The 10,704-nt window shown below is 38.7% G+C and overlaps 1 protein-coding gene and 1 pseudogene across 1 annotated transcript in view; both read left to right on the top strand.

Moving 5' to 3' along the window:
* Nucleotides 1-3,458: 3,458 nt before the first annotated feature.
* LOC122135462 lies at nucleotides 3,459-5,970 on the top strand (annotated as a pseudogene).
* Nucleotides 5,971-7,074: 1,104 nt separating this feature from the next.
* Nucleotides 7,075-10,704, top strand: part of LOC122135339 (katanin-interacting protein-like) — an 8,099-nt gene continuing 4,469 nt past the window's right edge. Inside the window, 10 exon segments of the mRNA XM_042714205.1 lie at nucleotides 7,075-7,406; nucleotides 7,409-7,576; nucleotides 7,579-7,792; nucleotides 8,220-8,434; nucleotides 8,671-8,731; nucleotides 8,948-8,990; nucleotides 8,992-9,126; nucleotides 9,197-9,362; nucleotides 9,480-9,670; nucleotides 9,760-9,824. Coding sequence (XP_042570139.1) covers nucleotides 7,137-7,406; nucleotides 7,409-7,576; nucleotides 7,579-7,792; nucleotides 8,220-8,434; nucleotides 8,671-8,731; nucleotides 8,948-8,990; nucleotides 8,992-9,126; nucleotides 9,197-9,362; nucleotides 9,480-9,670; nucleotides 9,760-9,824 — 1,528 coding nt within the window. The 5' untranslated portion in view covers nucleotides 7,075-7,136.

Below are 10,704 nucleotides of genomic sequence, written 5' to 3'. Positions count from 1 at the left end.
CCCCAGCAAAACCAGTGACCGCCAGAGACCGGACAGAGAGAACGCCTGGGAAGCAGACAGGACACGCCACGCGGGTGCTGCTCACACTTACTCATCCATGCTTGCAAACATGAAATGTTTAATGAGATTGCAGACTTAAGTGAGAGAAATAGTTGCTGCTCACGTGAAAAAGTTACAGCACCAGCCCTCCGCAGCATGCCATACATTTGTTTCTTCTGTAGGCCATGCAGCTGTATAGAGCGCCCCTGTCTGCGACCTGTAAGGTGCAGAGGAGCGAGATTCAGAGGAAACGGCTGCCGTGTGTTTCAGTCTGCAGAGAGAGAACTCACCGCTGCAAAACACCGAGGACCACGACCCGACACGCCGGTAGAGCTTCATTTACACCATACCAGGCATATCGCCGCACAGCAAATGTCTGTAAAATGTTTTTGTCGCCACTCATACATAAAATGATATAGATAATTAAGCCTGATTACATGACAAGACGCAGTGACCTGCCTGTCTGCATGCTTTTAAAGAGTGAGGAGGAGTGAGGATGATCAGTATCGTGGTTAATAGGAGCTGCGTGAGAATAGCTCTCATGGGAAACGCAGGTATACAGTCCTTCAAGCTTAAATATATCGGCGCTGTGGAAGCTACTTTTTTAAAGTAGTCAGGATCTAAGTTAAATACAAAGCTTGGGTCGCATATGATTTTTTAAAAATGTTTCGGTTCTCTTTCTGCTCACCAGGCTGCATTCATTATCAAATAATATTTTTTTAATTACAATTTAAAATAACTTTTCGATGTGGAATCTAATTTATTTGTGTGGCGCTGTATTTCCGCATCATGACTCCAGTGAAACATTTCTTCCTGAATAATGCATTCATTCTTCCTGGACTCTTCTAAAGGACACAAGTCTGCATTGGACTGGGCATTCATGTTGACAAACATTTATATCTTTGTGGAAACACAGTGATATATTTAATTTTTTCAGGATTTCTTTAAGAATGTAAAGTTCCAAAGAACACAGCATTATTTGACATGAAAATCCTTGGTAAACATTTATAAATGCCTTTGCTGTCACTTTTGATCAATTAATGCTCCTCGCTAATAAAAAGTTAAATTTCTTACACATACTTGACCCTAAATCTTTTTATTTATTTAATTTTTTTTACCAATAATAAGCAGCAGCTTGCAAAAAATGGCTCTTTCTTTATAGCTGTTTTAACACTTTTTAACACTCTCTCTCTCTCCCAGGCAGCAAAACGTGTTTTGTTAAGGCTGGGTACATAGAAGGTATGACGCTGAGATGATCAGTCTGAATCTCACTGACAAAGCAGGCAGCTTCTCTCTCTGACTGTGAGTATGCATATGGATTTTAACACACACCAAACCGTAGAACAGTTAACCAGCTCTAACCAGAGTAACCAAGTTGGTTTGTCTAGTTTAGTTCGTCTTTGTTTAATGACACAGCAGCCGAAAGCATCTCCCCAAGAGGATTTCACTCTTTCCGTTACCATCGGAGATCCGTCAAACTGGGGTCACCCGGGTAAGGTGGGGCTAACAGAAGTTCAGTTCTTCTGTCCACAAAATAGCAAAAACCTCTAAGCGTCTCCACACATGACCTGGACATACGCGAACACGGACTCAGCCCGGGAATATCTGGTCTGCCCTCAGATCACCGGAAAAAAAACTAAAGTACGTGTTGGAAACCGCGACTACTGTAGAACAGGAAGATGATAATTAATGCACCTAATTAACAATACGCGTGTCCATATCTGATGTGCTTCTTAGGACCACAAATGAGCAGCCACATATGTGGGCAGTGTCAGGTCCGATGCTCAAACCAACGACCCCCGTTACGCAGGCCGATATTTTATCATCAGGAATGCGGAACGATTCCCTAACCTTCAGCAATCTCTGGATCAGAAATTTGAAGTATAACCGCAGTCTTTAATGTTAAGTACACAGCTGAAAGAGTACAAGCTGGACGCTAAAAGTGTTTACTGAAAAGCAAGAGCAGTACATCCATTCAGAATCAAATGATTCATTCAGTGTTGATCAGCAAAGACATACTGCAGATTTCAAACACATCAGTGAAGCAGCCACAACTGCTCGATGTTTAAAACATGCTGGATTTTTTCCTGAATTCGACTCTAGTGCAACGGCATCTTATGATCCAGTGTTTAACCCTTTCCATCAATCAAGGCAACACAACCAACTTCCCAAATTTGTGATGTGAGTCATTAATAAACCTCCTGTCCACAAAAGAGAGGCTTTAATGTCTCCCTGCGATTTCCCCAAATTAAAAGCTTGTTTAGTGTTTGAACACAAAGAAAATTAGTAGGCCCTAAATTGTAAAATAGTATGCTCTTCTAAAAAAAATAAATACTACTATAGTAGTGAATTTTTGTTATTTTTACGTACATAGTATTATTTTAATAGTAATCCCAGTTCTTTGTTGATTTAGAATTTTAAAAATTGTAAAAGGTAATAAAAGAAGATTTACTAATAATTGGTATTGTTGTTATTGTTATATTCTATTATTATTATTATTATTATTAAGAACCCATTTGTTATTTACAGTGAGTATTATATAATAGAACAATTTCTTAAGTGATTATTGAATTTAAAATTTAAAAAGTAATAAAATAATATTTTAATATACGGTATTGTTGTTATTGGTATTATTATTATAGTATTATAAGAACGCATTTGTTATTTTACAGTTGCAGTATTATTATTTCAATAGTAATCAGTTTCTTTATTTCAAAATATTAGAATTTCAAAAATTTTAACAACAGTAAACCCCTCATAGTTTTTTACTCATGCATGGTATTGTTAGTTATTATTTTTCTTATTATTATTGTTATTATTTAAGCCCGCATGTGTTATTTACAGTAGCGTAAAACTTAATTTCCCTAGGAAATCATTTCTTTCTTGGATTTAATTTTTCAAAATTATATAGTAACTCGCATAATTTATTATTATTATTATTGTGTAGTTATAATGAATGGGACTACCCTGACCGAATAATGAATAAAGTGGACCCATTTCAAATACTTATTTAGAGCAGTCTAAGTGACTCTTACCTGACCGAATGAAGGACTTCAAGAGAGGAAACTTGGGAGGAAACCAGAAGAACTTGGGAATGCAAGTTGCTATGGTTGTTGCTAGGGTGGGTTGCTAGGGTGTTTCTGGCATGATTGTTTGGTCTGAATCAAGAGTCCTTTAATCATTGTTATCTGTGGGGTGAAGTTGTGCGTCTCTGAAAAACTGTTGAGCAAACTCCAATGTAATGAAGAGTTATTGGGCTCTCTGGCACTATTGTCTAATATAGCAATTCATCGCAAAAAGCAGGAAAACCATGTGTATGTGGAACAGTTGGAGATTAGCTGTAGGGATTAGCTGAGTTTAGCTCCATCAGTCGATCACTGCACATGTCTCCGACACAAACATCTCTTAAACATGCTAACATGACACACAGATACGGATACAGAGATTCAACGGTAGGAGTGACTCAGCGGAGAGAGCACTGTATGGATGTACTTCCTGCTCTACAGTAAGTAGTGTTTGCTAAGTCAAGCCTCACTGTTACTGTGACTTACACTTGGAGTTAGGAGTTGGTTCAGATTCAACTCATTCTGGTGTGCTGTTACTTTTCAGATTTATGACTTGCATACAATAAAATTTTAATATCCTTATAATCCCTGTTTAACAAATGCTGTACTGATATGTGTATTTACTGGTTTTACACACATAACATTTATTAATTTAGCCGATGCTTTATCCAAACCAAACCTGCAAATGAGGAATACAATAAAGAATACAGAAGCGACTTAAATTTATAAAACTAGCATTATATATAAAAATTATATTTATAAAAATTTAATAATTTTTAAGTATATAATATATATAAATTCTTATAAATATTATATTTTATTATGTTATATTTTAATAATATTTTTTCCAAAAGTACTTTTCAGCAATTTTTGTCTTTATTGGATAAAATAGTCTTATTTTCATAGATAATGAAGTATTATTTATACAAATTATATATATATATATATACAGTACAGGTCAAAAGTTTGGAAATATTACTATTTTTAATGTTTTTGAAAGAAGTTTCTTCTGCTCATCAAGCCTGCATTTATTTGATCAAAAATACAGAAAAAAATGTAATATTGATGATATATTATTACAATTTAAAATAAGTGTTTTTAAATTTATTATACTTTAAATTATCATTTATTTCTGTGATGCAAAGCTGAATTTTTAGGATCATTATCACATGATCCTTTAGAAATCATTCTAATATGATGATTCATTATCAAAGTTGGAAACAGTTCTGCTGCTTAATATTTTTTTCAGAACATGTGATACTTTTTTAGGATACTATGATGAATAAAAAGTAAGTAAAAAAAAAAAAAAAAAAAAAAAAGAAGCTATGTTTTTAAAATATAAATATTTTGTAATAACAATATACACTACTGGTCAGTAATTTGGGGTCAGTAATTTTTTTTCTTTCATTTTTTAAATAAAATCAATACTTTTATTCAGCAAGGATGTGTTAAATTGATAAAAAAGTGATAGTAAAGAAAATATATTATTAGAATATATATTATTAGAAATTTTTTTTTTTTTTTGAATAAATGCAGTTCTTTTTAACCTTTTATCATCAAATATATAGACAGCAGAACTGTTTCCAACACTCATAATAAATCAGAATAATTAGAATGATTTCTAAATGATCATGTGATAGACTGGATGTTACATGTGACACTGAAGGCTGGAGTAATGATGCTGAAAATTCAGCTTTGCATCACAGGAAAAATTATTTTTTTAAAGTATATTCAAATAGAAAACTATTATTTTAAATTGTAATTAATATTTCACAATATTACTGTTTTTTCTGTATTTTTGATCAAATAAATGCAGGCTTGATGAGCAGAAGAGACTTCTTTCAAAAACATTAAAAAATAGTACGTTTCCAAATTTTTGACCTGTACTGTATATATATATAATAGCCTTGATGTGTGTGTTTTTTTTTAATGACAATTAATGTAATTTTTGTGTTTGCACATTGGTAACATTTAGTGATCCATTTGAATATGCGTGTGTTTTTCTTTCTGACAGGATCTGGACGTCGAGTGCGCGACACGTTCGTTTGTATGTGAACAGCACGCTGGTGTTCGAGGGTCAGTTGGAGAAGGGCTGTGGGAACCAGGTCTTTGACTACAGCAACTCAACTCAACTAAACAAATCTCCCAGAGTGCACCTCTCCAAGCCCTGTCTCTTCAGGACACAGTCTGCAAGACCTCAGCTCACATGATCCGAACCCTAACCACACGAATCCAATTCTTTCTGTTTCAGTGGTAGAAACAAGCCAGGACAAATCTGGCCTAGTTAACCCTGGCAGATGTGCGGCAGAAATGCAGAGAGACTCTCTAGAAAGAGACGAGTCTTCTCCTCTGGACCTCTCGTTACCCGCCGGCCGGACGGAGACGATGGAGACACCGACCACGCAGCCGTCCTCCAGTCGGATTCCACATTGGCTCCAGGCGCCGAATCGAACCGAAGCGCCTCGGGAACGAGAGCGTCCTCTGTGGCTCCAGGCACAAAATACAGCCGAATCCAAACACTACTCCCGTGCTGCCTGACATCTCGTGCCAACCCTGTAAGTGCCTGCAAACAGGCCTCCAGCCAAAGAGCACGCACAGGACAGTGTCTGGTGGATTCAGTTCTGACTCGTTAGATTCGGGACTGAATTACAGCTTGCGGACAGAACAAGAATCGCATTTAGAGCAGCACTTGAGCGATCGGTTGGACCAGGGTTTGGACCTGTGGGATGAGCAGTTTCCGAGCGTGAGAAGCGAGCGGCCCATCATGGCAGGGCAGAGGTTCAGCGCGATCTGTGGAGCAAAACACAACCGGACCGCAGCGGCGAGTTCATCACAACAGGTGCATTTCACTAAAGCTGCATCCTAGCCATCTGTAGAGGCATAAGATTATTGTTTATTCATGATTGCTTTTCTGGTATAACATTGCACACTATATTGCTAGATAGGGTTTGTGGCGGTTGGTTCTAGGACTTTTTTTTAAATAATTTTTACTTCTATATATATATATATATATAGCTCAGGTGAAGACAATCAGGTGCATGCTGCTAAAAATCTGCATGTAAATTAGCATGTCTCAGAGTGAATGAGTGGTGCGCTTTAGTCTACTAATCCTGTCAAATACACACTAAAACTCAATGATTTTGACAACAGATCACTTTAACGAAGAAATAAGGAGAAGAGTGTATTAAGAAAGAAATAAAGTATGTTGCTACTGTACTGTACACTTAAAATGTGCTTCTCAAAGTGGTAATAATAATATCAACAATAGTTATAATAAAATTTAAGGAATATAATACAGCCAAGATATTTTTTCATTCTTGTTTTAATGTATACAATATACAAGTTCTGTTATGCAGCACCTTATTTGATAAAAAAGTGAGTATATATGTTGAAATGTTCAGTTGATTTTGTTGTAAATTAATTGTTATATTTCAATTTTATTAGCAGCACCTTATTTGAGGAAAACAGTTAGTTAAAAACATTTATTAAATGTTATTTTTAATTTAATTACATTTTAGAAGATTGATTAAATTGTTAAGGTTTTAGAAAATCGTTTTATTTGCACTTTTTTTTTAGGATAAATTTGTATCAAATTATAAAGGAACTTGGGGGGGGGGGACAAATTCTTTCTTACATTCACATTATAATTACAAATACTATTACCTATTTTTTTACAAACTCCACAGAGAAGCTCCTTTTTAGTAACTGCAGTAAAATGGGTTTTCAGCAGTTTCATGTTGAGTTCAGTGTAATAGATTCAAACTCAAATGCATGGGTGTGTGGTTTAGAGAATTGTGATGTTAATGCTCCCTGCATTACCTTTGAGACCCATCAGCAGTGCATGCTAGCAAATATATAAACTGGGATGCAGCCAATCATACTTTCCCATGATTCAATGCACATTTTAGTGCTAATGGCATAATACATTTATGACTGCTTATTTTTTCATTTATTAGAGGAAGCAAGCGCAGCCCGGGGTCCGAGCGTAACAGGAGACAGAAACCTCACTGGTGTGAACCGGATGACCCGTTAATGGAATCCTGGGACTCGTTAACGAAGTTTAATCAGTGTCAGCGCGGGCGGATCTCCAACATGGGGCTGGAGGGAGATATTTTCGACGAGTTTGTTCAGCGCCAGTCCCGTCCGACACCCGTTGTCCACCGACGCCCCTCTGCTCCGGCGCTCCCTGATTCTGACGACCACGAAGACGATCCTCGCGACGAGGACTTCGAGATCCCGGTTCTCCCGCAGGGTCGCCACCTCGTCATTAACATCCTGTCCACGGGGGGCGAACCGTCACTACGTCGGGCCTCAACGGCATCGAGATCTTTTCCTCCAGCGGTGAGCCGGTCCCACAAACGGTCCACATCACGGCCGACCCGCCTGACATCAATATCCTGCCGGCCTACGGGAAAGACCCGCGCGTCGTTACTAACCTGATAGACGGAGTACACCGGACGCAGGACGACATGCCACCTCTGGGCTGGCCCCGTTCACACCGGGTCGCAAACACATCATCAGCATGGATCTGGGTGAGAGATGCTGCCTGGCGATGATCCGTGTCTGGAACTACAACAAGTCCAGGATCCACTCGTTCAGAGGGAGCGATGGAGAAATGGAAATGATCCTCGACGGCCGTTGTGTCTTCCGAGGGGAGATCGCCAAAGCTTCAGGAACGCTCTCAGGAGGTACAGATGGAAATATAACACACATTCGCTGAATGAAATCCACTGCTTGTTTCTAACTAATTTTGGGGTGCTGCTGATTTTAAAAATAGTTATACGAGAACGTCACACTTTCTCACAAAATGTCTTTTTTAAATTAAATGGAGTATGTAAATAAATTTGACACTTTTTCCATTCCCGAAACTTCTCACATTTGACTGCTTTTGTTATTAAGTGCATCAAAGCTGATATATATATTTATATATATATTATGACAAACTGTATGTGATAGTTTTTAGTAATATTTTTAAACTCAACATCATCAAATTAGGTGATATAATACTCTTTTTTTTAAAAAATCAGCCGATTTTTTTAGGATGCAAGGCTGTGTACCTGATAATTGAATTCGTTTAATGTTAACATGAACATCATCATGTTGTTGTTTTTTCAGAATTGGATCAGTTCGGCGATACCATCCTGTTCACCACGGATGATGACATCCTGGAGGCCATGGCGCAGTTTGATGACACGTTCAGGGGTGAGATGGAGAAGGGCGGGCCGGGCGAGGAGGAAGAGGAGCTGCAGCGGCCGCGGACGGCTGACGGTGAAGGAGAGGAGAGACCGTTCACACAAGCCGGCTTCAGGAAGGAGGACACGCTCAGCCACGTAACTGACGTAACACTCATAGAGAGATTTTTGGTTCTACTGTATGTTAAAGCACAATTTGAGTTTTTTTTTTTTTTTAAGAAACGGATGCTTTTATTCAGCAAGCATGCATTAAAACAAAAATAAATATTATTGTAAATATATAAACGAGTCCTTTAAAATTTAACTCATTTTTTTATGTACTATTGAGATCAAACAATGTGTGCAAATGAATCACGGGATGTGTTTTTCTTCAGATGGATCTGGAGCACATCGCTGCAGCTGGAGAGGAAACAACGGGACTTTACACTGGCAGCAGTAAGTATCAATAAATCACAACACTAAGTAGGTTTTCTATTATCAGACTGTGCCAAGATATGTGTGTGTGTGTGTGTGTGTGTGTGTGTGTGTGTGTGTGTGTATAATTACAAAATGCAGTCTCATGGTAAGAAACATTTCATGCATTTTCTGTGTATTGTAAAAAAACACTGCACAAATAAACGTGAGTTAAATTGAATATCCGTTTCTCTGCAGCTCTGCAGCTGAATCTGCTGTCGTCGTGGGGTGACCCTCACTATGGGGACTGACGGGGTGTTAGAGGTCGTTGGTAAGGGCGGTCAGAGTATTCCTGTTGATGTCTCTATAGCCACAGCGTCACCCCGTGACCTCAACGACCTTCCTGAGTACAGCAGCGACCTTCGAACTCTGGACAAGTTAGTGAACGATACATTCACTATATCAGGTTTTAGGGTGATAATAAACCCTGTTTTCGTCCTCTGTCAGGTTGTTTGATGGGATGAACATCACCACAGATGATAAACACATGTGGCTGATTCCCTTCACGTCCGGTTCTGATCACACACTCACCGTGAGGTTCGCTCAGCCGCAGACGATCGCCGGATTCAGAATATGGAACTACAACAAATCGCCTGAAGACTCTTACAGAGGGGTGAGAGTGAAATCTGGGCTCTTTTATCCAAGCAGGTTTTCCTGGATTTGATTGTTGTGTGTGCACTAGTGTTTTTCAGCACACACACACACCTCATGTGCTGTGTGTTTCCTTTAGGTGAAGGTTATGCACTTGTTCCTGGACGGTGCGTGTATTTCTCCACTCGGGGGGTTTCTCATTCGCAAGGGTCCGGGGAATTGCCACTTTGACTTTGCACAGGAGATTCTGTTCATAGACTACCTACAGTCCGCCCTTAACAGATCGCTCACTACAACCGGCAAGAACACAGAGGACACGCACGCTCACTGGTGCAGCACGCTGATACTGTCATCTTTGCGTACAGTAATGTTACAGACAACCTTAACCCCACATGTTGTTGTTTGTTGTGTGTTTTCAGGGGTGGGAACCGGAGAGATGAGTTGGCCAGTATGGACTATGAGGCTCCGTTGATGCCATGCGGATGTATCCTCACTTTCGCTCACTATACGGTTCTTTACAAATACCACTTTCTTACATAATCTGTCCTGGTATTACAGTCTTTAAAAATAGCTTGAAAAACAGCTATATGTATAATTTTTTTTAGCCTTTATTGGATAAGATACTCTGTTTTAATAGATAATTCCCAGTGAAATCTGACAAATAATACATATTTATGTGTATTTATATATATATATATATATATATATATATATATATATATATATATATCTTATATATATATATATAAATATATATATATATATATAATATTATTATTATTATTATTATTATTATTTTTTTTTTTTTCTATCTGACTATAGATGGATGGATAGATTAAAAAATCCAAATAATTTCAAATAAGTTATTTTATTATACAGATAAAAAAATAGATGTATTCTAAATTGATTTTCAAATAATTATATTCATGATTTATTTTAGAAATTATATATATTGTGGCGAGTCAGCTGCCTCCTCCCTGATAATCACCGGCACCCCGTCCTAAATCGCCGCCCTTCACCAGGCTCCCGATAGGAGTGGGTGTGGGAGAGAGGAGGGTCGCTGGACGAGTCAGGGCTGGCGGCTTGTGATGGGGCACACCTGAAGGAGGAAATGGAAGCCTCATCAACCGCCGCTGTTTAAAAGCCCAACGCGCCTCTCCTCGAGAGACCGGTCTCTTCCCCGTGCATGCACACTGGTGTCCTCGTGGGTCCGGAAGGGTGCGTTGAGGGAATCCAGCGCCACCCGGAGACGTGAGCTGCCGGACCCGCGGTCCGGATGAGGACCGCACCCGTGTACACGGCCATCAGGCCAGAATGCCATGGCCGTACCCATCCCCTGAAGGTGCCGCGGCCAAAAGAGAAGG

The sequence above is a fragment of the Cyprinus carpio genome, chromosome A24 (assembly GCF_018340385.1).
Source record: "Cyprinus carpio isolate SPL01 chromosome A24, ASM1834038v1, whole genome shotgun sequence".
Taxonomy (NCBI): domain Eukaryota; kingdom Metazoa; phylum Chordata; class Actinopteri; order Cypriniformes; family Cyprinidae; genus Cyprinus; species Cyprinus carpio.
Note: the sequence above shows the minus strand (reverse complement) of the source record. Positions and strands in the feature narration are given on the sequence as shown.